This window comes from Brachyistius frenatus, unplaced genomic scaffold, assembly GCF_029030835.1.
Source record: "Brachyistius frenatus isolate BFR_SWC_R1_liver_20210118 unplaced genomic scaffold, ASM2903083v1 Contig_4, whole genome shotgun sequence".
NCBI classification, from domain to species: domain Eukaryota; kingdom Metazoa; phylum Chordata; class Actinopteri; family Embiotocidae; genus Brachyistius; species Brachyistius frenatus.
The window spans coordinates 2,609,706-2,636,492 of NW_027210603.1; the positions used below are offsets into that span (position 1 = coordinate 2,609,706).

Consider the following 26,787-nt stretch of genomic DNA (forward strand, 5'->3'; position numbering starts at 1 on the left):
TGCATATTTTTGAGCCAGCATGAGGGGAATATGTAGAAGTGAAGCTCATGGGAGTGTTGAGGGAACACTTTTTTGCTTTTTTATAAACTGTCACAGATTGTTTTGTTTCTCTGAATTAAGAAACAATTGCATGCCCCTGCAAAGTGTGTGAGAGCATTTTAAAGACTCTCTTTCTTTATTTTAAATGTAATCATTTTGGTGCACACACTTAAACTCAAAAATATATGATATGAAGGTTAAGGGTTCATGTTTGCAGTGTACAGTATTTAGTGCAAGACCAAGACCCCAGATGGGAGGTGAGGTGTGAAATCAGAAGTTGACTCCTAAATTGGAGATGATGCAGTCATTCAACTGGCCTGTCTCTGTTTAAACACAGTGCTGAGCTGCACCGGGCCGATCCCCCGCGGCTGAGCGCTGGTTTAATATCAGAGAGCCATCCCTCCTCTCTCTTCCTGAGGTTTCATCTGAAATGGAAAGTGGTGAAAGGCTTTCCTCCTCGTTAGAATGAAAAGTCATCAGGGGAGGAGGAGAGGGATGGAGCCTCATTGAAATGCAAGTTACATTCCCCCATTTCTCTCTCCTCACACCTCTGGGACTTCATGCCTTTCTCCTCCTTCTCCTTCCCATCTCTTTCCGGCGCTCCCTCACTCCCTCTCTTCCTTTGTTAATCAGTTAAACTCCCTCTTCAAACAACCCCTCTAATTACTCCTCCACTCTCTGTAAACGACAGGGCTGTCTCCTGCTTCTCCCCCCCTCCCCCTCACCCAGCTCCCTCTCTCCGTGGCAGGGGTTGACCTCTGTCAGCCACTGACCCCTCAACAGTGTTGTCTGCCCATGTGTGTGTGTGTTCACTAATGACTGATTCTTGCATGGTAATGACAGAAGCGACATCTTAGGTTTTCTTGCTCATATTACTGGTTGGACTTTCACATTGAACAAATACCTACAGCGCAGTATTGTGCGACTGTTCGCCCGCATTAATGCATGTGCAGGTGCCTGCATGTGAGTCTACGCCAAGACAATCATTGTTTCAAGCTCTAGGCCACACTTTCTCCTTCCAGAAACCTGCTTGGTTTGGTTCCCTTCTCTTTCTGCATGACTCCTCACACACAACTCTCTTTTTTTCAGCCATTTTTTCTTCTTTCTCCCTCTCTATCCAGCTCCCTTTTCCTCCTCTATATGCATGGTGTACCCTTTCTTCTCCCCTCAGTCTGCTCACCCCTCCACTTCTCACTTCCCCCGCCCCCTAGCTTCACCTCTCTCCCACTAATCTACCATGCATCTCTCGCTTTTAAATTAACATGCAACGTGAAAAAAATGGACGACAGCGGAAAAAAATTAAATGCATTTAATAAATGGCTGACTTCAAATCGCCCGGCTTTTCATACTCTCCCTATTCACAGTCCAATGAAAGGGGAGAAATCATTCACCAGGAGAGACAAAGCCGAATGAAAATATAATTCTGCATTGTGAGACGCTTTTGTCCTGGCCCGTCAAATCGCTAATGGCGAGGCTTTTGTTTTGTGGCGGCGCTCTCAGGCTGGCGGTGTCGTATGGCGGTGGCAACGCATGCCCCATAATCACCACGCTTTGTGATATTAGATTATAGGGGCAATTAATGGCGTCAAACCTTAACTACTCAGCATTCAGCCTGCCACACACTCACATTCAGCCTTAAACACATGCATGCACAGTCACACATGCACACGGGTTCTGGCATCAGAACGTCAGCCAACACGCAGAAAGGTGCTATAACTCCAGTAATTATTGTGCCCGTGACTTGAAAATGTCGACGGCGGTGTGTATAAAATAGAATGTATGAGTTGTCAGGGAGGAAGAATGGGATGCACAAGAGCAATTAATTACAGCTTTTCATTTGGCAGCTAAGACTGACAAGGCCCAGCGGCGGGGGCAAGCTGGCATGACGCCAAGCGGCACCCATCACCACCCCCATCTTACTCACTCTTCCTCCTCTCCCCGTCCCCTTTTGCCTGCTCCCTTTTTCCAACTGCCACAACAGCACCCCTTCCCCTTTACTCACCCCGCTCTGACGCCGTCTTTCCATCTTCTTTTTCTCCTCCTTACACTACAACACATTCATCTTCACATCCCAACACACTCCTCTCTTAGCTCAGACCTACCTGTGCCCTCTCCTACTTGTCCTCTACCCCTTCACCGTTATGTGCGCTCAATTAGGGAAGCCTGGTTTGATAAAGGCGTAGACCTAATTCGGGGGGCGCTGACAGACACACGGAGAGAAACAGGTGTTAGTATTTATGGCCAATCTTGTTTACAAAGTCAAATCAGCTCTTTACAGATTTAATTCAGCAGTGACAGCTTGCCCCCTATCTCCCTCTCTCAACCTGCCATGCCCTCAGGTGGTGAGTAGATAGACTGCTCTTAAAGCCAGCTACACACACACACACACACACACACACACACACACACACACACACACACACACACACACACACACACACACACACACACACACACACACACACACACACACACACACACTTCATATTTCAAGAACTGAATATAGGTAAATGGCCAATTTTCAGAGGTCATAACTCACCCATTGGATTTTTCTGTGAAATAGACATCGTAGCTTAACATGCGTGTTAAGACATGTTGGGTGTTCGTATTGAAAACGCGGTGTAGTTTATTGATGTGTAGGCACTGAAGAAAGAACGCGGTCATCCCTCAGACCATAAACCGAGAAAAAATATCAGCTTTCAAACACAATCTCACTTCCCCTCCATAAATATCTCAGTCTTTTTACCCCCCCTTATTAACTGTATTTTAAACTGTTCTTGCTTTAGCAGTTGCTAAATACAAAAGCGCTTTGTCAGCAGGATTGTATGTGTGATTTTCATGTATTGTGTCTATATTTATGCATCTGCATGTGTGTGTCTCTGTCTGATCTATGTGGTAAGTTTGTCTTCACTTTTGGACTGTTTGTAATCAGATAAGCATCTTGGTGTACTGCAGAATGCATGTGCAGTAAGGATGCTTGCACAACACATATGCAGGAATCACCATGTTGTGCTCTCAGTCCTCTCTCTCTCTTTCTCTCTTTCTTTTGCTGCCTGCAGCTCTTATCTCATGAGATATTCATCTCATCAGATATCCACTTTGTTGTTCCTTTCTTCTTAGCTGGGCCTGACTGTGTGGAAAGAGAATCGCAGGCAGTCGTAATCATGTGTTTATAAAAGCCGATAAGATTTTATATTTTATAGGGAGATTACATATCTGTCCTTTCATCTCTTGACTGTTGCCACATAAATTGCCTGTTTTTTAACAGTGCCAGCTTTGTGTAGGAGTGTCAACAATATGAATGTGTGTTTTAGAGATTCTGTCTATTTATCTTCGTCTGATGTTGCCAGCTTTTCTTAGCGCTGAGTGACAACAGAGAATAAGAGTCAACACACCTCTCTAACTTACCTGTCCATACCAGAACACAGTACAAACTCCATTCAGATTGTTTGTTTTGAGATGAGCATTCAGTTGCAGGCACAGTCATGCTGAAGGCTTGCTGTGCTGGCTCGGCCTTTTCACACAAAGTTTAACCCACTGACGGAGCTGTCCTACTTTTGCATGCTATTATCTGATAGTTAAGAGGTTTAAAAATGCGTGTGTCCCTGTGCTGTCTGTAGGTGCCTGTGTCCATGGCGATGATGAGTCCACAGATGATCACTCCTCAGCAGATGCAACAGATCCTGTCTCCCCCTCAGCTCCAGGCCCTGCTGCAGCAACAGCAGGCTCTAATGCTACAGCAGGTAAAACACACACACACACACACACACACACACACACACACACACACACACACACACACACACACACACACACACACACACACACACACACACACACACACACACACACACACACACACACACACACACACACACACTCACACTCACACTCGGTTTGGACCCGGTCCCAGGTTGGCATGTTTGGATGTGTCTGTTTTAGTAGGCGTTGACACATACTGGGCGTGATTGCATCTTATTCAAAGATCTTTGAAGATAAACACTCATCCAAAATCCACTTATAAACACTGTCACTTCAACTGCCTTCTCTTTAGCATTGTTGTTAGGAGACTGCATGTGCTCGCCCGCAGGCACACATGTGCATCACTATATACACACACTTACGCTTCTTCGCATCGGCCGGGTGAATCATGGTGATTCAGGAGTGTGCGCCGATGCCTGGCAGGTGATAGAGTGGTTGCTATGTCGACGCAAACCAATAAACACTCTTCATCTGCAACAGATTTGTCAAAAACGTAGCCACACCGACCCGTGACCTCGTACCTACACAAGCAAAACACAGATGCTTACCTTGTAAAGGCTGTAAAGATGAGTCTTAACAGTGTGGGGATAGAGAAGTAATTGCAGAGTAGGGGATGTCTAGAAAACACACACACACACACACACACACACACACACACACACACACACACACACACACACACACACACACACACACACACACACACACACACACACACACTCAGGCAAGGCCACAGCATACAGTAGATTTAATAAGGAGCGGTAGCTTTAGGCCAGGATAAATTACAGTGGGAAGATCTGACAACATGCATCATAATGGAAATGGGAAATGTGCTAGCTTTCTGGAAACCGACATGCAGATGGCCAAGACCCTCTTCACCAGCTCTTTTTTTTTTTTTTTTTTTTTTTCTGTAACGAGGAAAAAGGAGACGCAGGGGGAAACGGGGGTTGATAATGCACACTCACTCACTGCACCGCTAATAAAACCACTGAGTTTAACATTGCTCTCCCACTTAATTAACCACAGTATGGACTACGCACTTAGTGTATATCTGCAAATCAGGCACTTTTACACACACACACACACACACACACACACACACACACACACACACACACACACACACACACACACACACACACACACACACACACACACACACACACACAGAACAATCAACCAACATATCACTCACTGGAGCATTAAATTTCATATCCCTGTGGCAATAGTGCATTGTGTAAGAGTGTGTAAGTAAGCTTTACAGCCCGCTGCTGCAGTGTGTTTGTACGGCCACTGATTTGTGGATCTGCTTGTGTGTGTGTGTGTGTGTGTGTGTGTGTGTGTGTGTGTGTGTGTGTGTGTGTGTGTGTGTGTGTGTGTGTGTGTGTGTGTGTGTGTGTGTGTGTGTGTGTGTGTGTGTTTTAACCTTTAAGTTTCCTCTAACCTTTACTTATGCTACAGCTGCTCTGCCTTTTCTTTTCTTGGTGTGTTCACTATAAGTCAAGGTCATGGTAATAGGCTGGAGAGGTGAGTGCCTCACTTACACATACTCTTAATGCACAGAGCCACTGAATCAAATCATTAAAAAGACCTTAATTATCACTTAATTATTCCCTCAACTCACCGCTCTCCAGCCAAGTGTGTGTGTGCGCCTGTGTGTGTGCGTGCTTGCATATGCATTTGTCTGTGTGATTACGAGGCGATCAGGGCTAGTGACGCGGAAAAGAGAGATTAACTCCGCCTAAGGAGCGATAAAAGAGAGGAAAGACAGATGGAAAAGAAAGAAAGAAAGAAAGAAAGAGCAGCAAGAAGGAATGAGTCCTGCATTTCAAATAAATTAAGCACAAGAAGGAACGTCGTAGTATAGGAAAGTAAATTATGCAAAAATGAAACTATGGCTGGAATAAGATTGAAAGTGGAAAATGTAAAACAGCTTTTTCACAAAAGGAGTAGTCCATTGCGTAGGATGTGTGTGTGCATGCGTGTGCGTGGCGAGGATGGACAGTGGTGTGTGTGTGTGTGTGTGTGTGTGTGTGTGTGTGTGTGTGTGTGTGTGTGTGTGTGTGTGTGTGTGTGTGTGTGTGTGTGCGTGCGTGCGTGCGTGTGTTTGTGTGTGTGTTCTGCTCACTGTAGGGTCAGATAAATGAGAGACCGAAGCAACTGCTGCGCTGTGAAGTCATTCTCTGCTGAAAAGCCTCTTTGAACATTTGATGCACCATGAAACAAAGAAAAACTGCAAACGGACACATGTACAAGCTGTTCTCAAGAGCATAACCCCCCAACACACACACACACACACACACACACACACACACACACACACACACACACACACACACACACACACACACACACACACACACACACACACACACACACACACACACACACACACACACACACTGTGGTCAGTGAGTTTTTCTGTGCTCTCCTCAGCCAGATTATAATCTTAATGGAGCTTCCTGGGTAAATTAATGATTACTAACTCAAACAAACAGACAAGCTGTGGCCAGTCAGAGGACAATGTGTGTGTGTGTGTGTGTGTGTGTGTGTGTGTGTGTGTGTGTGTGTGTGTGTGTGTGTGTGTGTGTGTGTGTGTGTGTGTGTGTGTGTGTGTGTGTGTGTGTGTGTGTGTGTGTGATATATCATGCATTTGTGTGTTTGTCTCCATAAATGTTACAATGCTAAATCGAGTAATTTTAGTTTATAATGCATTAAGTGTGATACAAAATGATAAATCCATCCACCAGTCCATAACGACAATTGAGGGACAACCTATAAATAATTATACATACTGTAAGGTGAGGCCTCTTCTCTTATCTACACTTGGTATTAAAACAGCCCATTTAAGATTTATGGACTCAAAACCTTTAGCAGTACAGTGCATGTGCATGAAAACACACACACACACACACACACACACACACACACACACACACACACACACACACACACACACACACACACACACACACACACACACACAGACCCAGCAGGTGTTTTATGACAGCGGCACACTAAATACAGTCAGAGCTGCCTGAAAGTATTCCACCGAGCAATATCTCAATGTGCATTTTTTTGCCTTTAGGTTTGGTCCTGTTCTGTCTTGCAGATTGTGTATGTGTGTGTGTGTGTGTGTGTTTGCGTGCATGTGCGTGTGTAGAGAGAGCACACGTGTGAAGCACCAGCGCTCATCCTCAGATCTTCATATTTACATGTTTTATAGTTTCTGTGCGTGCTGGCTTCTCCTTTATGTACGATGCGGTGCTTACGTGCAGGTGTATCTCTGCTCCGTTGCCTTTCTCTGCCTGCATTTGTGCCACACTCACATCCGTCCACAGAGAACCTGAACTCAGCGGTATACGTTGGTATAAGCGGCATAAGCTTTGACACTAACAATCACCTTGCGACGTATTGCCTGTCAAACCGTAACAGCTCTGCAATGTACTTCAGCTAGTCTTTGTCAGGTCCGTGTTGGCTTGCATGTGGTTTGTAAAAAATAAATAAAAAAACACATGCCGCCACAACAATAACCAGTGGCCTTCACCGAGAGCAGAGAAATCACAAGCAAATCCATTCCTTCAGACTTCAATTCAAGTTATGATACTCGTACTTGTAAGTTGTTATGACTTACTTGCCTCATATTTCCTCATTCTTCCTCCTTCTCACCCTTCTCTTCACCCCCTCCCCCCCCCCTTTCTGTGTCTGTCTCCAGTTACAGGAGTACTACAAGAAGCAGCAGGAGCAGTTACATCTCCAGCTTCTGACTCAGCAGCAGCAGCAGCAGCAGCAGCAGCACAACAGCAGCAGCAGCAGCAGCAGCAGCAGCAGCAGCAGCAGCAGCAGCAGCAGCAGCAGCAGCAGGCCGGGAAAGCGGCAAAAGAGGTGAACTTCACCAAGTACACACTCACTCAGCTCAAGTACGCTCTGAAGTACCCGAGTGCCCTTAAATGCAGTGAAAGTGGTCGACATGGGTGGAAGAAGAAAAAAAAAAAAAATCACATAGTAAAGCTAATGTATAGAACGTAGGACACGTACAGCATGCAGCGCTCTCATTTTCCTTTTTTCTTCCAATGTTGTCATTCTCAGATTCTCTAGTTTGTTGTTGTGTTTCTATTGTTGTCTCAAAACAAGGATCAATACTTTTATTTTTTTCCTCCAGCATGCCGTGTCGAGGCAGTGCTGTGCTAAGCCACATACTACCCTGCCAACCTATTCATTTGCATGCCTTCAGCTCTAAGACTGAGGGGAAATCTCTCTGTGGGAGGGGTCCGCCACTCTTTTAATTGTCAATTAACCCCGCCAACACCAGGAGCCTCCCTCGCTCTGTCTTCCTTTCTTTCTCTCTCACACACACACACACACACACACACACACACACACACACACACACACACACACACACACACACACACACACACACACACACACACACACACACACACACACACACACACACACACACACACACACACACACACACACACACACACACACACACACACACACACACACACACACACACACACAAATATGGAGGAACGCACACACTGTACTAGGTCTAACCACAGAGGTGGTACAGTAGGATAACAGAGGATCAACGAGGATAACGTCGTGCTGCAACAAAGAGGATCTGAATCGATGAGACGAGATCTCTGTCATAACCTGTTTATGTATATGTTTTACTGTGCGAATGCTCATTAGGCAAAACTGTCCAAATACACAGAGGACCATGCAGGGGGACAGACTCGAGGAAAAAAAAGACCTCGTGAGACTTTTCTGATAAACGCATGAGGGGACACATCCTCAATTTCTCCCCTCCCTCTCCCAGTGGGCAGAGCCCCCCTCAGACTCCCTCCAGCCCACACCCCGCCCCGCCCCGCAAGCTCTTCGCCGACAGCGGTCAACCAACTCGACCGTGACCAAAGCAAACCAGTTGTGGTTGACTCGCATGTTGAGAGGGTGTCTGAATCGTTTTCCCTTTCTCCCCTCGCTCTGCCACTGTCCCAGTTTTCAGGTTTGTTGTCCTGTAACAACTAGACAAGTGCAAACACTGGTCATAAAGCCACACATACATGCGGAGGGAGGGAGGCTTGATGTGTGATGGTTCACTGCACAAACACACACACCTGGGGGAATATGCCTCCCTGCAGAGCTGCATACAACTGATGTGACTAAGGCCATTTCCAGCAGTCAGTGTTTTTTCTGTTGCTGTAAGAAATCAATCAAAAACTGAAACACCTTTGTAGTCCGTTCTTTCATTTCTGGTTAAAGCAGATGCTGTAACGCACTGTGGCAAATGCTGTTAGTTAGGTAGGTTTGTAGTTTGAACCACCTCTAAACTCCAGCAGGCCTGTGGCAAAAAACAGGAGGCAGAGAAGACAGTGTATGACAGAGGAGGAATAAAATAAAATAAAATCTCTCCTTTGTTTTGTTTTTTTGTTTTTTTAAGTGTTTGTGCTTTAGTGGCTGTGACTTCTTGCCCTTTTTCACTCTCTTCGGCAATTTCTCTGGAAGTGATGCATTGAAAGAAAGACGATGTGTGTGGGTGTGTTGAGACAGTGTTTCGTGTGTCGCCAGAGCATTTGGGACTGGTCAGGAGTCAGCTTAATGAAGTGACTCTGACCATCACAAGAGATGTGTGTGTGTGTGTGTGTGTGTGTGTGTGTGTGTGTGTGTGTGTGTGTGTGTGTGTGTGTGTGTGTGTGTGTGTGTGTGTGTGTGTGTGTGTGTGTGTGTGTGTGTGTGTGTGTGTGTGTGTGCATCCGTGTGACTGGCAGGCTCAGACAGTGTGTGATGTGCTCATAAATCACATTGACAGCCTGTTACTGCGCTAGCTTTGGCCACTCAGCCACAGCTAATGTAAACAGAACACAGACACACACACACACACACACACACACACACACACACACACACACACACACACACACACACACACACACACACACACACACACACACACACACACACACACACACACACACTGTGTGTTTTAAAGAACCATAGCCATATCTCAGGAGGGTACCAGAGACAGAGGAGGGAGTGGAAGAAATAAAATGGACAGACAAGTAGAAAAGGGCTGAGGAGGGGCAAGCAGGGCTGGAAACACAGACTGAGCGGGAGGAGACAGTTCAGTCAGGACACTGATCCTGATAAACCTTTTATTGCAACTAATGAGAATTTGGCAATTTACTTCAAAGAACCAAACTATGGAAGGAGGACACAGATTTTGAGTCTTGCGTGTGACAAAGCCGAGGAGAAGGATTTTTCCCAGCTATACTGTAAACATGTCTTGCAGAATACAATTGTGGAATGAGACAGGACTAGATTTGTTTCATGGACTATAGCTGCAGTTCTCTGTGATTAGATCACCTAAAGTGCGACTGCTGTGTTCTTCTGTACCTGAACTATTTGTGTTTGTATTGACTGAACGTGCATTTTAAAAGTCTGGGCACCATGAACATGAGGATTTTTCTGTGGCCTTGGATTCTTCTCCACTTTTTGTCCATTGTCGATTTAGACCCGGTTCCTTAAAATGTCCATATTTGCATACTAACTACTGTTAATTGATCCATTTAAACACATGAGAGCAATAATTATGTGTGGTGTGACACTATGTGCTTGAATTTGCATTGAAGAAAAAGGCCCAAGATTTTCAACAAGTAACATTTGACAATTTTATTGAATCATTACAAGGAAAAAGTTAGTTTCCCTCCTTTTTTTACCCAGTAAAGAATAGTGTTGTTTGCTCTTTTACACCCCCCCCCCCCACACACACACACACACACAGCCCCACTGCCACCACACTTCTTCTCCCCAGGCACCAAGTCTGAAAGGAAATGACCTATTTGCCCTTCCTGTGAGTTCTTCTCTGTTCAAAGGGTTCCAGGCTGCCGCTCTCTGTCATGCACACGCACACGCACGCACGCACACACACGCACGCACACACTCACTCACTCACTCACTCACACAATGAGCAGTTGTATTTATTTATTTTTCCCTAGTTATCTAGGGGGGGGGGACTTAAAATAGCGCAGCACTGGCCAGGTCTGCCCCAGACGGGGAGAGCAGGAAAGGGGACATTTATCATCGTAACACACACCGACATTATCGCCACACACCATGTAGTCTCCTACGCTCCCCTTTAACCTCCCTCAGTCCCTTCGCCCCTTCTCTGTATCCTCTGAGTCCTCACAGCTTGGCATCAGGCTCCTCTTCCCCCATAATTAGGGAACTCATTTTAAACCTCACAGTTTCTTATTTTGTTTTTCATCAACAGACAGATTACTTTATCATCCTTCAATTCATTTTATATAGGGAGTTTATAATTGGATATGTTGAAAATGAAAGATGGACCAGTTGAAATCACAGTAGCAGGAAGGGCTCTTTTCAGATGTGAAATATTTAATAAATCCGTGACAAATTAACTTTTCAGTTCAAAACTACTATTGAAAAAAGGGATAACTTTACAAAATTGGATTTTCTTAAGAGGTTCAGAAATTAAGACAATGTTAGGAACAAAATTGTAGGCGCAAGCAGATTTCTGCAGGCCTGTACTGGTTCAGTATAGAGTATGATTTGACACTTTTGTGCCAAAATGAATATCTGTATATACAAATTGAAATGAAAGCATAACATATTACCTAACTTTCTAACTTCTCTACCTTCTTTCTCTTCTTCTTCTTACTGACAACAGTTAGGCAGCAAGCAGCTGGCCTTCCAGCAGCAGCTGATCCAGATGCAGCAGCTTCAGCAGCAGCACATCCTCAACCTCCAGAGACAAGGCCTGGTTCCACTGCAGCCCACCGCCGCCATGCAGTCTCTGCAGCAAGGTACGTGCATTCACAACCAGAACTCCAACCGGACAGCACTCTGTGACACATCCTGACAAACATACATGCACACATGAGCATAACTGCTTACACACACACACACGCACGCACGCACGCACGCACGCACACACACACACACACACACACACACACACACACACACACACACACACACACACACACACAGAGGCATATATCCAGCGCTGCCTGTGAAGCCTGTTAAGTTAATCAGCCTATAAAAGATAAAAGAGAACGTGATTGGTGGGTTTGTGGAAAGTACTCATTTGGATAATAGGTAAAATATGCCACTAAGCCCCCCTGCCTAGAGATGCATGTGCATGTGCTTGGCGAATATGTGCATGCATGTGTGTGTACTTGACATTTGCCAGACACAAGAACATCATCGCTTTTCTATTGCTGTGCCCACTGGATTTAGTCTCTGTTTCTCTGTGTGACTTCTCCCACAATGCCTTCATTTTTACAGCAGAGTTTTAGAGTGATAAATGCTGGCTGTTGGCTGGCCCGCCCTTACCGAACATGTATGCTTGTGTGTGTGTGTGTGTGTGTGTGTGTGTGTGTGTGTGTGTGTGTGTGTGTGTGTGTGTGTGTGTGTGTGTGTGTGTGTGTGTGTGTGTGTGTGTGTGTGTGTGTGTGTGTGTGTGTGCATATGTGCGTCTAGATCCACTTTTGTCTGTGCTCTCACAGTAATGGTTAACACACACATACATACCAGCTCACTCAGAGAATGCTTTAAGAGTTGTAAAGTGGCCGTAACATTGCTAAAGCGCTGACTGAGTTGACCAAACAGACCGGTTTCCTTCCCTCGGCCTGATCTCTGATCTCACTTTTTTTTCTCTTTTATGCAGTCACATGCAGTCACACACACACACAACCACACAGTCATACGTAGCAAAAACAAACTCAATAAGATTAATGTAATTTTTTAAAGAGTTTATTCAAAAGGGTTCATTAGAGCCCTCCAAAACTGCACAGAGACCTTAAAATGTTGTGTGTGTGTGTGTGTGTGTGTGTGTGTGTGTGTGTGTGTGTGTGTGTGTGTGTGTGTGTGTGTGTGTGTGTGTGTGTGTGTGTGTGTGTGTGTGTGTGTGTGTGTGTGTGTGTGTGTGTGTGTGTGTGTGTGTGTGTGTGTGTGTGTGGGTGTGGTAGTTCCACCAGAGAACAAGTGGATTTACCAGTTTACAGAGAGGGTGAAAAAAACCAACTGGATACAAAATGAATCCAAAGACAGAGGCTACAGTTTTGCTAGAAGAGTGTAATTTTTCAGACAGTTAAAAACATTTGGCTTTGAGATCTCCTCTTTCTTTCTTTCTTTCTTTCTTTCTTTCTTTCTTTCTTTCTTTCTTTCTTTCTTTCTTTCTTTCTTTCTTTCTTTCTTTCTTTCTTTCTTTCTTTCTTTCTTTCTTTCTTTCTTTCTTTCTTTCTTCCTTTCTTGCTTTCTTGCTTTCTTGCTTTCTCTCTCCCTCATATCAGACTGGAATTTCCCTGCAGTGTGAAAGAGCTGGTCCATTGTGACGGCTCAGCCAGGCGTGAGCTGGAGCATTCCTCTGACCAGCCATGCCACACAAACACACAAACACCCATGCATAAACACTCATACCTACACACAGAAACGCACACACTTAGTGGCCCCGCCTCAACGGGCTGTTGTGTTCGGTGTGTAGGTGATGGTGGGGGTGGGATTGTCCTGCTATGTTTTTCGTTTGTTTCTATGGCTGCAGTAAGAGGAAGAACTGCCCCATGAGAAACCTCATAAATGAATGGCAAAAACAAAACAAACCAAAACAGAAAGAGCACGAAACTCATTTCAAAGACAATCAAACTTATTATTTCAAGCACAAAACAAAGACTAAGAGTGTGTACAAATGTGCTTTCAGCAGTTTCTGTGCTGTAACTTTCATACGGGGGTGTAACTGGATGGACTTCCATCTGTTAAGCTGCCTTCCATATAACTTCTGGCTATTTCCCAGCATGTCTTGTTTATTTACAGACATCAATGTAAAGTTAAAAAAAAAAATGACCCTAAAACAGATATGGAGGTTCACATTTGAAATCTATGAGCCGAACGCTGTCAGAAGGAGCTCTCTCATCTCCTCAAATACTTTGTCAACATTAGCTAGAAGAAACTGTGAGAACAGTTTTCACCTGAATGTACACAAAGTCCTGATTTTGTGTTTACAAATCTCTCGTGCTCACACCTTAAGTTTTTTTTGCCTTTAAGCTATTTTTGTCTTATTTTTAACTGAATGGACTTTATATAACAATCTACACTTTTACACTTTCCCTGTGTGAGCGTGTCTACAGATTGGTCGGGGTTCTTGGTTAATACATGCATGCGCACACATACGTAAAAATAATTGCACACACCACCTCATTCCTCCAGTGAGAACTTTTGTTTTGGCGGGACGGCAGAAGAATGCAGACAAAGCAGACATAATATTTGGATTGCTGCGAGGTCTATGTATGTGCAGATGTGTGTGCGTAAGTGTGTGTGTGTGTGTGTGTGTGTGTGTGTGTGTGTGTGTGTGTGTGTGTGTGTGTGTGTGTGTGTGTGTGTTTGCGTTTGCGTGCGCGTTAAGATCCATTGGAGTCGGCTCTGGCATTTTTAGGCGTCTCTCTTGCTGTGAAATTGGAGCAGAAATAACAAAGCTGTGACTAGAAAGAGCTCAAAGTGTGCAGCCACCCTGTTAACACAAATAGGGGCAGTGACAGAGCAGCGGTGCTGTGTGGACGGTAGCCATTGCCAACAAAGTTCAAGAATTGATGAGAAATAGTTATAATCTGAAAAGACAACATATGCATGCAGAAATTAATCTCTGGTATGTTGTAGTTTGTTTTTTTTGCCCTGTTTTCTTCTGTTAGGTAGAAGCATGGGTGTTTTCTGTGAATTAAAATAATTATTTGCCGCTATCTGTGACATCAGTTAATTTAAAGTGTGTCTGTTTGCGTCTGCATGCGGGTGATATTATCTGATGTAGATTTGAGCATATTTAATCTTATAGCTTTAACTTCTATCAGCATTAATCAGTGGGATACATGAGACTGGTTGCTAAGTTAACTCTGCCTCCCTTCCCTACAGCAATGTGTCCGTCAGACCTCCAACAACTGTGGAAGGAGGTGTCGGGGGTGCAGAGCAGTGAGGAGGCCCTGAAACAGGCCGAGGGCCTGGACTTGAGCACCAACAGCTCCAACTCTACCTCAGCCTTCCCCAAAGCTGTCAGTGCTCACATTCCTCTGCACAGCCTGCCCAACGGACAGAGCCACACCCCAAAGAGAGACAGGTACGGTGATGGAAACAAAAAAGGTCATATTTCCTTGAATAAGCACATTGTGATGTGTGTGCGTCTGTCCTCTGTGTCACTTCCAGTCTCTCTAATTTAAACACTCTCACCACATTGCTTATGGGATTTTACCTTTTACCTACACACACAAACACAGTTACAAAAAGCAGCACATCACTAGAGTGTAAACGTTTCCCAGCTCATTTGATGGGAGGTGTGCTGGGTTCAGTGACAGTGTGCTGTCAACCACGTGGCGGTACAGCAAAGAGGAGAGGTGGGAAGAAGATGGTGGACTCAGGGGAGGAGAAGCAGAGGGACATGATGGATATCTGAACGTGCTTTAGAGTTAAATTCTGCAGTATAATGTGGGTGTTATCGGGCGTGCATGTGCCAGGTGTATTTGTACTTCACACACACTATGTCAGGGCTGTGTTGTCCAATGGCTGTGTCGGCTGCTCATGGGCTTGTTTTCATCTTTAAGAGCCAGACTGTTTGAGTGGATATCTTCCTTCACCAAGGCAGACAGCGGAGATGACCATGCCCCCCTTTACTCCAAAGGCAGCCAACCCCCCAGCAGCCAGTGAGTAGCGTATACACACACACACACACACACACACACACACACACACACACACACACACACACACACACACACACACACACACACACACACACACACACACACACACACACACACACACACACAGAAAAACACACGACTGAGACAGAGGTCTTTTAGCACTGATTTACTGCTTGCACCAGGGGTGTTGTTGACCCTGACCTCTGACCTCTGAGACAGGGTGGGTGGACAAGTGCTAGCTGAAAGAGGTTCTATTAGTTGATCGGATACGTCACACTCTGTCATACTACAACTACAGCGTGCTGCTGGTATTCCAACAGAGTTGACCTGGAAGATCACAAAAAAGGGGGTAGCGTTAGCCTGCTAAGCTAATGCACGGCCGATGTGGAGGAGAATGTGGTTGCCAACAGTTTGTCATGTCTGCTGTCTGAGCTGCTTCTGAGTTGACTCAACCACAGAGCAGCACATAACACGCGCGCACACACACACACACACGACATCGACTCCAACCTCAGCCGGCACACATGATCAGGAAGAGGCGAAACGAGAGAGAGAGAGAGAGAGAGAGAGAGACATGTTTCCATCTGCAAGACAAATGGTTTCTGTTAGACAACCTTCTGATGTTGATTTGGGAGAATCCCCATTCCAGTACACACACACACTCACACACGCGCACATATACACATGTACAAATACACGCACACACAGTCATGTAAATATATGTGGAGACAGCAGTCGCCGGCAGAGGTCCAGGTCTGAACCACATCTGCTACTGGACCTGCCACACACACATGCGCCGATACAGTTATTTTACCCTGGGTCCAAACCAAACCTGGCCGAGTCTTTCATCGTCACACACACATACAAACACACACGCGCTCATAAAATACGAACAGATACACACACGAAGAAAATAAAACGCACACATAAGCTCACCACAAAAGAACAACCAGCACATGACGGCAACCGCCGCCAATCAGTCATGGCTGGTTGGTCCTGTGCCGGCTTCGTGTCAGCTCCTGAAACATTAGAACACACACCAACACTAACACACATGCAAAACACACGCCAAGGACAGAAAGACAGGTCATGGACTTCAGAATGGGACTCTGAGGTTGCTGGAGCGATTCCCTCGTTTGCCTGGCTTCTGTAACTGACCCCACTCTGCTCCATCCTCCTCTCTCTGCACTTGGCTTCATTGACTGTACAAACTAATGACTGCAAACCAGACTCAGATGGCGATATTAACGCTGCTGCTGCTGCTGCACTCCGTTTTCTGTATGTGTGCGTGAAAGTGTGTCATATTAACGCTTTGCTTCTTCCTCGAAGAACGTCCCCGATTTTTATTTGCTGTGAATGAAAAATATAACATCTCTTTTGTGTGTGTGTGTGTGTGTGTGTGTGTGTGTGTGTGTGTGTGTGTGTGTGTGTGTGTGTGTGTGTGTGTGTGTGTGTATTTCTGTCCACAGTCACGAGGAGCACGCCGGCTCTCATCCCCTCTACGGCCACGGAGAGTGTAAGTGGCCCGGCTGTGAAGCACTGTGTGAGGACATGGGACAGTTCATAAAGTAAGTCAACAGCCACCCAAACATATAAAACACAACGTATCCGCCATGAGTAGAGCAGGACATCCCAGATACACAGATCACAACACAATGAAACTCATGTATTTGTGCATGATAGTGCTTGAGCTAATGGAATCATGTGCCTCCATGATAAACATTATTTTACTGCAGTTACGAAAAGACAGAGTGGCAAAGTTTCTGTTTTGACTTGTGTTAAAGTGTTCATTTTCCATTTACACACCCTTTCACGCCTCTTAAAGCGCGTGCCGAAGGGATGTGTTTATAGTTCCATTGGAGAAGTCATCGGAACAATATTTCTAGACTTGTTCAGATTCTCTGTTTCGAAACAGATGAAGATAATTAAAAATGTCTTCAGTCTTTTATTGATTATTTGCAACATGCTTAGTTTTAAATTAGGAATGTTATTTTGCAACCCCATCAATCACAACAATTCCAGGTTTAAGACCACATTAAAACTTTATCACCATTTGGTAACAAACACAATGCCTCTTACTTAAAAGGCTCAACATCACCAGACTGTGGTAACTTTGCAGGAATAAGGTAACAAGGTTGATCTTAGAGAACCTGTACGAACAAAAGACAAAGCAAAGCGAAGTGAAGCTCTGCCAGTAATGTACATGTCAGTCACGTACATCACTGGAGTTCTGCACTTCTTAACTAATTCATCTGTTGCAATGTGTTACATCACATTTGCTCCGAGGCACATATATGCACAGGCAAACACACCGGTACACAGATTTACTTTTCATGTGTGTAAATTCTTTGTTTTGCGAAAGGATTCTTTGAGCTTCTTTTACAACACTTCCTCCATCACTCCTGAACTGTTAGGCATTTCGTTGGCTGTGCTTGTGCACCTGTAATTTGTTGCTTTAACTCAGGCAGGCATAGTTGGTCTAAATATGTTGGAGTCGATGGTGTCACCGAGGCCTTTCAACATTTGGTTGGTGTTTTCTTTTTTTTTGTTGCACATTTTTTGTTCCAGCAACTTCTCTCTCGCTTACTCCCACCCTGCTTTCTTCCACTCCTCCCTCTGCACACTGTTACTTGCCAGTTTGGAGTCGTAGTGCGACGCTGATGTAGTATCTGGCCTTCACATTCTTCTGCCTCCTCCTCCTCCTCTGTCACACTCAGCACGGCGGACTTCCCTACGGGCGTTACGGCTGCTAACGAAGGCTTCACAAGCCTCTAATGAAGCCCTAAACAAACTCGCACTCATTATCGATGTGCAACTCTTAGCTATTTGAAGAGCGGCGATATTAATAAGGCGGGGTGATGAAATACATATTCACACACACACGTATAATCACAGAAGTGTGCGTGATGATTGTGATGGCATCGGACAGTCAGATCAAAGCTCGCAGGCAGGCTGGGAAAGTTTGGAGAGGAAAGCTGTTGTTTGGTGTCTCATTTCACGTAGCCCCGGGGCAGATGGAAGTAGAGCGAGCGAGAGAGTGAAAGAGTGTGTGTGTGTGTGTGTGTGTGTGTGTGTGTGTGTGTGTGTGTGTGTGTGTGTGTGTGTGACAGTGTTGGGGGGTGGGAGAGAGGGATATGGAAAAAAAAAAAAAAGCAGAGGCAGCGACAGATAATGCCGTCAGTCCGACAGTGCGCTTCCCTTCCAGCGAGCCTTAGTCATCGCCCCAGGAGAGAGAGGGGGAGAGCAGGAGAACAGAGGAGGGAGACACTCCACTATTTCAGGTCTTTCTTCTCCTCTCTTGTCTCTGCCCACCTCCCCTCCCTCTTCCTCCCCGTTCCTCTGGTATAATAGTCTGGCTGTGGTCGGTGGAGCTGGGTGTAATGTGGGTTAAAGCCTTGTCTGCCAGCACTCAGAGGAGTAAACAGAGCCTCATTGTCGGGACACATCGAAAGAAAGAAAGAAAGAAAGAAAAAAAAAAAAAACGCTGCTACTGTTTATGGCCCAGCTATAGAGAAGGAGAGAGGGGAGGGGAGGGGCTTTTGGGGGGCAGATTTGGTTGGAATGAGTATGAATCATAGGCATTTGGGGAGCTGCGGGGGAAGACAAGTGGGAAGGGGAGAGTGGACACAAGTGTAAGTGACGAAGAAGGGGAGAGAGTGAGTGAGAGAGGGCGAGAGAGGGGTGAGATCATGTTTTTGTTATTATTATCGTGCACTTGTGTTGAGCCATCTATCTGCCGAGATTAGCTATGTCATGACATCATTGTTTTTGTTTCATTTCTAGTCTGCGCCTGATATTGCCTAACTTTCTACTTCCTTAAAGACACATAATGCAGTCACACTTTTCCTTATTCACACAAAGACATTTTCACTGTAAACAAGTCAGAGAAGCGGCTAATGAAGATTTTAGGTCGACACAACAGGATACAATGTTGATAAATTGGCACACATGACAACAACACTTCACACCGCACATGAGCACGCGCACTGGTACACACACACACACACACACACACACTGGGCCGGCAGCAGCAACCTGTGAATAACCTTGGTGATGACAGAGGAGAGAGAAAAAAGGGGGATGGTGGAAGGGAGACAGGGAGGGGTGCACTGGGAAAGATCAGAAGGTCCCAGGTCCTCCCATATTTGAGGAAACAAACAGCGCCACCATTCCCACACACACACACACACACACACACACACACACACACACACACACACACACACACACACACACACACACACACACACACACACACACACACACACACACACACACACACACACACACACACACACACACACACATGTGCACCAGTGTTAATAAGTGAAGTGGAGTTTAGCTAGCAGAAAGTCTTAAGATAAGACTTTGTGCGATAACACATGAGCTCATATCCAGGTGGTTGTCTTGGATCATGGCTCACTGAGCACCAATGAAGTATACACACACACACAAAACACAGCTGCTGCGTCCTTCACCAGACAAAATAAACTTCCAAGATTACCATTTATTTTTATAGCACTGAAGCAGCTCATAACTCAGTGTGAATAAAACAGAAAGAGCTGTGTTTTGTTACTTCATTATGCAGGACCGGTGATTTGATTTAACAATAATCCTGTTGATTTAAAAAATCTCTGTTGATTTGGGACCATCAGCGCTTTGATCCCGATGCTTTTTATTTGTAGATATCAACTTTATTTCCCAGAAATGAATGAATGCTGATCCTTCTCCCATTTCCCATCTCCTCCAGGCACTTGAACAACGAGCACGCCCTCGATGACCGCAGCACTGCTCAGTGCCGAGTCCAGATGCAGGTGGTTCAGCAACTGGAGATACAGGTGGGTCTCACGCAGACAGAAACACGCACTTAATTTTCATTTGCTCACAAACAAAGTCATGAAGACTGTTTCAGCCTGTCAATGGCAGTAACTTGTCTGTGGCAGGGCAGAGTTTATGGAGAGCAGTGGAGCTTGTAATTTAAAAGGAGCAGTCAGCAGGGAAGCTGCCATCGCTGCTCCAATTATAAAGCTTCTCTGGTCACCAGCAAGAGCGAGCGGAGCTGAGAGGGGAGGGAGGGCGAGAAGAGAAAAAGAGAGAGACACAAGCTAGAGAGCGGAGGACCAGACTGCGAGGAGTTTCTTGTTCTCAAAGTGGCTCTTACACGCAACGCTCTAGAAATATCTGAATGCTCTGGCAAAAGCTAAATACCACCGAGTAAGAAGTGAAACACTGTTCTCAAAGATGACAGTATGTAAGAAAGTTCCAAACAAAGTGGAAACACAAAGGCCGTCTCCTCCTCACACGCATTTTGACATTCAGTTTCCTCGATACAGAGTTGACATGGCTGTGTGTGTGTGTGTGTGTGTGTGTGTGTGTGTGTGTGTGTGTGTGTGTGTGTGTGTGTGTGTGTGTGTGTGTGTGTGTGTGTGTGTGTGTGTGTGTGTGTGTGTGTGTGTGTGTGTGTGTGTGAGGGCTGTCCAGAATTAGGGTTAGCTTTTGTGTTTGGCAGCGGTGGTAAACAGCGTTTAGCTGAGCCCCTGAAGCCACCACCAGGGAACACAAAGTGACAGAGAGGCAGCTGGTGTCACATCACATCAGGACAGCCGTCTCTCCCTCCTTGACATGTCACTTCATCCTTCAACAGTCCATAGGCAGCCCACCGCTCTGCCCCCCCGCACACACACACACACACACACACACACACACACACACACACACACACACACACACACACACACACACACACACACACACACACACACACACACACACACACACACACACACACACAGAGGCAGGACAGTCATTGTGTTTAGATTCCTCCTGTCTGCACACTGACACACATCTCTGTGGTGTGTGAGTATGTAAATGGTGCTATCTGCCTTAGTATGGATCCGTTATTTCTTGAGGCTACACATGTGTACGCTTGTGCTCGCAAACACACAGAGGATTGAACGTTTCCAGAGGGTGTAGCAGCGCCCATTAAACAGCAGTTAACAAAGTCAAACGGGGACGAGTGTGTCTGCAGGCGAGTGTAAGTGTGTGTGAGAGCGCTCCGGGTGCCGCGGCGGCCGACTCTCATCATATTCATCTGTGTGCCTGAGGTGTAAGTGTTATTGTAATTCTGTGTCAATACCACATTATATCAATCTAAGAGGTTGTGAGATGCGATTACATGCGTTTCATGGCCGATTTCCACTTTTCTGCATTTCACAGCTGGCGAAAGAGAGCGAGCGACTCCAGGCGATGATGACCCATCTGCACATGCGCCCCTCGGAGCCAAAGCCTTTTAACCAACCTGTGAGTACACACTGGCTCTACCAAGTCCAGACTACCTGATATCTGACTCCAAACCTCTTCTCTGACCTCTCATTCATCCACAAGTTCCTCTCAATTCACCACTTTCTTTACTTCTCCCCTTCTTTGGACATCATATTCCTCTGTTGCTCTCTAGCTTGATATCTACGCCCCCTATTGACCAATGAGGGATAATGTGCAACTTATAAATCATAAAAGCTACTTTCTGTCTCTCTTCTACTTGTCCACACACAATCTTCTCTTTCTTTCTTGTTACCTTTACTTCCTTTTTCTTTGTCTTAAACATCCCATGATGCAGTGCACTGAAAACTTGCACTCTCCTGATGTCCTCGTTCCACAGACAAAGTCATTCACATTCAAACTGTGTCCGATTTGAATTTCATATTTGTAAGCAATATAGCGTTTGAAATTTGCTACTTTTCAGACTGTGCTGACAAATAGGGTTGAAATTTGACATGGGGTGTGTGTGTGTGTGTGTGTGTGTGTGTCTGTCCACACTAGCGGCTGAGGTTGTTATTAGGTATCTAATGAATATTTCATTATTCGGATTGACGAGGAGTCTTATTAAAATATGAAGATGTTGAAATTAATTGTCAATTAGAGGTAGAGTGTCTTAATTTGAGGATATAAATGGGTGCAGCCGAGTAGCAATGTGCGTGCGCGTGCGCACGCACATTGCTACTCGGCGTGTGTGTGTGCGCGCGCGCATGTGTACGTGTACTTGTGCGTACTTGTGTGTCTTGATGTGTTGATCGCAGGGGGATCAGCTGCCATTATCATCTAATGGGAAATCAGGAAGAGGCGTGTTCTGTCACCACTGGAGACGAGCCTCAGGGTCAGGGATTGGAGGAGGAGGGGCAGAGGAGGAGCATCAGGAATGGAAACAAAGCTTGGCCTCAATTAACAGTGTTCGACTGTTGCCGTGGTGATGGGGCAGGGTTGCAGTTTTAATGAAGTACCTGTTAAACAGCCCCGCCCCCCTCCAGTCAGATTAAATGGTACAGAGTAGAGAGGAAGCGATTCACACATTTTACATACATCCCGAAAAACACACACACACACACACACACACACACACACACACACACACACACACACACACTCAGTGGTTTTAATTAGTCCTAAACTAGCAGCCCTACAACGGCTCTCCCAGAGAGACTGGGAGTACTGGTTCTGCGCGTGTGTGTGTGTGTGTGTGTGTGTGTGTGTGTGTGTGTGTGTGTGTGTGTGTGTGTGTATGTATGTATGTGTGTGTGCGTGCATGTGCAAGGCTCTGCCTAATTGGGCCGAATTGGTCCATGAAGACTTCGCCACCGCAGAGTGCGTGTGTGTGTTCCCTTCTTACAAACATGCTGTCGTGTGGTTTTGTTTTTGTAAGCTCAGGGTTAATTGCAGCCAGTGCTGTGTGTATAAATATACGTGCATGTTGAGAGAGTGTGTGTGGTTCTGAGCAAATGATAGGGCCACATATTCACAGGGAGCGCTGAGTGGCCTTTAGTTTTTATGTGAGTAAGCATTAGCTGTGCTTCCTGAATAAAGGAGCCTTTTACTGCATTATTTGAAATAATGTCAAATTAATGGTTGGAACAGTTTTCAGTTCAGGAATAAGCAGGACTGTCGGTCTGTGTGTTTACGTCATGTCAGTGCTCTGTGGCAGAGCAGGGGAACCTCACGGACTGTTCATTTCTGGGCTGAAACCTCAGTCCTAATGTGCAACTAATAGTTGTTATGAATAACTTTTCTGGGAGGTAAATGATTGAAAAGGCATTGTCTGATGTATTGACCCTGACCCTGAACTTATCCACACGATCCCTCTTTGTAAACAGCTGCAGCACTCAGCAGATGGTGAAGCCTTAAAGTAAACATGAGGACATCAGTAGTTACAGAGAAAATCCATTTGATGTCACAGAACAAATCAATTCTCCACACTCAGTAAATGAAATGTACTTTTTAATATTTGGTGGATAAGTTCACCTCAAGTCATTTTACCTTTTTGTACTTGAAAGTTTCTTCCCCGTCAGTCTTTATGATGTAAATTAATAGTCTTTCAACAAGTAAGTTACCCATGGATAGGATATTTTAAGAAAATGAAATGAAATCTCCAAGCGCATTTAACTATGAAGTCTCCCTTCTGGTATATAAAGCTGAAATATATCATCTGTGTGTCTCCCTCCCTCCAGCTGAACCTGGCTTCCAGTGGCTCCCTGTTAAAGCGGGACAGCGATGCCTACCCAGAGGGTCTTCCTCACCCCCCCACCTCAGCTGCCACCCCCATCACCCCACTGCGCCAGGGACCCTCCGTCATCAGCTCCTCCAGCCTGCACACACACTCCCACTCCCACTCGCACGGCGTCGGGCCCATACGCAGGCGCAACTCCGACAAGTACTGCACCCCCATCGCCTCAGGTAGGCTGTAACACACAGCGTGCCCTTCCTGTGACTCCTAGAGTGCCTTCACACTTACGTTATCATTGTGTATTATCTACTTATAAAATTGTATTTCATGAATCAATTAGTTTATTAGGTTCTTCAGTATCAGTTATTATTGTTACATATGCTACTCGTCCTCTGGTCCATATTAATGATTTCAGAAAGTGTGTTTTGTTTTTTTTTACTTAATTTTTGCTATTTTGATATACTTTTTAAAAAAAAAAATGTATTTATTCCCCTGCAACAACAACAACAACAACAACAAAATCGATGTAGTTTCAGTTCCCGTTCCACTTCTCCAAGCAGAATGTGTTACTTACTTTTGCAAAAGTTCATCTCAGCTCATTTGACTGTTTTTTTTTTGTTTGTTTTTTTTTCCTCAGAGCTCGCCCAGAACTGTGAGTTCTACAAGAACGCTGATGTCAGGCCTCCCTTTACCTACGCCTCTCTTATACGTCATGTGAGTCTCGCCGGTGATCCTTCTCGCCGTCTCTCCAACTGTGTCATCCTCTAACTTGTGTCCTACTTCTCTCTGTCCTCAGGCCATTCTGGAGTCCCCAGACAGACAGTTGACTCTCAACGAGATCTACAACTGGTTTACACGAAAGTTTGCCTATTTCAGGAGAAACACAGCCACATGGAAGGTAAAGGCACATGACATCACACACTTCATCCCTCTCAATAAATTTGATTTAACTTTAATTTAATCCTTACCCTTACAGGCATACAGTAGCTTTGGTACCAGAATTTATTTATTAAAAGTAAGAACTAACTGATGGAAGCTGTAGACCAGACAAATAAACAAAGTAGTTTGGAGTTATGTTTAGTAAATGAAAGTTTGGACTGCTGTTTTGATGGATGCTGAGAGAGCACAATATTTTAAATGAAACTAAAATGCGGTACACAACTCTGATGGGTTTAAAGGTGATTATTGCAAAGTAATTGTTGTCTGTGCCCAATGATGAAGCTCCTGACCCGAGCAGATGCCAGACTCGTTCGACCACAAACAAACAAACGACATTTGCAGGCAGGTTTTACTGGGTTATTTAAAACACTGAGGATTATTGGCCAAAATTATGTCACTTTGCAGAAGATTTAGTCTCTTTGTAGGCCTTAACTTAACACTACTGTAGTGATACAAGTACTGTAGCACTTCAACACAAATTTTAAAGCTGACTTTGCTCCGCTCCTAAAGATGTGACTGATTTGACAGTTATTGGCTCTTTGTGTCCTTTATGAGACACTTTCCTACTTCTATTTTTCTCTCTTTCTTTCCTTTACGTTCTCTTTATGTCTGTCTCTCTGGCCTAAACAATTCTCACACCTCCACCGCGGCACACATGGAGTGTCATCCCCACTTAACCCAGTAAGGCCACATCCAGCCGTTACACAACCTCATTACCGAGCAGCACATGGAATACGCAGCACTCATGATCGCGAACTGAATCGTCTCTTTCTCCTTCTTCATCTTCACGCGCACATGCACACACACACCTGGCCTCATCCTGCTGTTGTAGGTGCTGACCCATTTCTACAGAAACCTCACACTAATTTGGGTTTCGTAAAAAAGGGGAAGTGAGGGAACGAGCGAATGAGTGAGAAAGGGGGGCGACCACAGCCTTCTGCTAATAGCTCTGTGACCGAGGAAGGAGGGATGGGAGCATGATGGAGGGAGAGGGTTAAAGAGACAGGGTAGCCAGGAATATCTTTACCTCCTCATCTGACTTTTATGAATTTTAACTATTAATGCCTGGCGTCTGCTTCCTGTGCGTTGGCTGAGCAGACCTTTAAATATAGCCCGGCTTGGCCTCATGTATTTATATAGCAGCTCAGTGAGTCAAATAGGGCCGTGGAGATGTATGTCCTTTAATAAGCCGTCATATTTCATGAGGAGAGCAGCGGTGTCAGGGAGTGGAAGTCATTGATCAGAGAAACGGAGGGGCAGAGAAGGAAGAAGAGACAATGGAGAGAGGGAGGGAGAGAGAAAGGGATGATAGAGGGAGGAGAAGAAATGAGTGCTAAGTGTTATTTCAAGGTGCTACATGATGGGTCGGAGTTTATTTTTTCACCTCAGAAGATTAACTTTTTTGGTAGTTGATCCTAAAAATTAGAATTGAATAAAATAGAATAATAAAAATGTAGTCAAGACTCTTTAAGATGCTTCACTTTGAATTGAATTTGAGGTACCTAAGGTACAACTGAGGCACCTCTTAATGTGCGTTTTTCCATTTCAAGCTTTTTTTAAACCTATACTCTGCTACAGTTCAATATTTTGATGAACATATTGTGCTCTATTTGCTCCACTACGTCTATTTTAGAGTCTTAAATACAAGGTTTGTTTGCAGATTAAGATTTTAAATTACGATACATATGATCGTGAATGCTTATAAATTTGCTTTACATCAACCGACTGCAGCAGTAAAATGCTCCTTAGTCATTAAAGCATCAGTAATAATAATAATAATAATAATAATTCAACATAACGATATCTAATATAACCGTATAACTCCTGTGTGGACCATTT

At 45.0% G+C, this 26,787-nt stretch overlaps 1 protein-coding gene across 1 annotated transcript in view; it reads left to right on the forward strand.

Annotated features, from left to right (window-relative positions):
• Positions 1–26,787, forward strand: part of foxp4 (forkhead box P4) — a 96,217-nt gene that overhangs the window by 59,045 nt on the left and 10,385 nt on the right. The window contains 12 exon segments of the mRNA XM_069710242.1: positions 3,660–3,782; positions 7,517–7,595; positions 7,598–7,686; positions 11,501–11,636; positions 14,734–14,935; positions 15,417–15,515; positions 16,985–17,083; positions 20,266–20,353; positions 21,732–21,815; positions 24,014–24,239; positions 24,647–24,723; positions 24,806–24,907. Coding sequence (XP_069566343.1) covers positions 3,660–3,782; positions 7,517–7,595; positions 7,598–7,686; positions 11,501–11,636; positions 14,734–14,935; positions 15,417–15,515; positions 16,985–17,083; positions 20,266–20,353; positions 21,732–21,815; positions 24,014–24,239; positions 24,647–24,723; positions 24,806–24,907 — 1,404 coding nt within the window.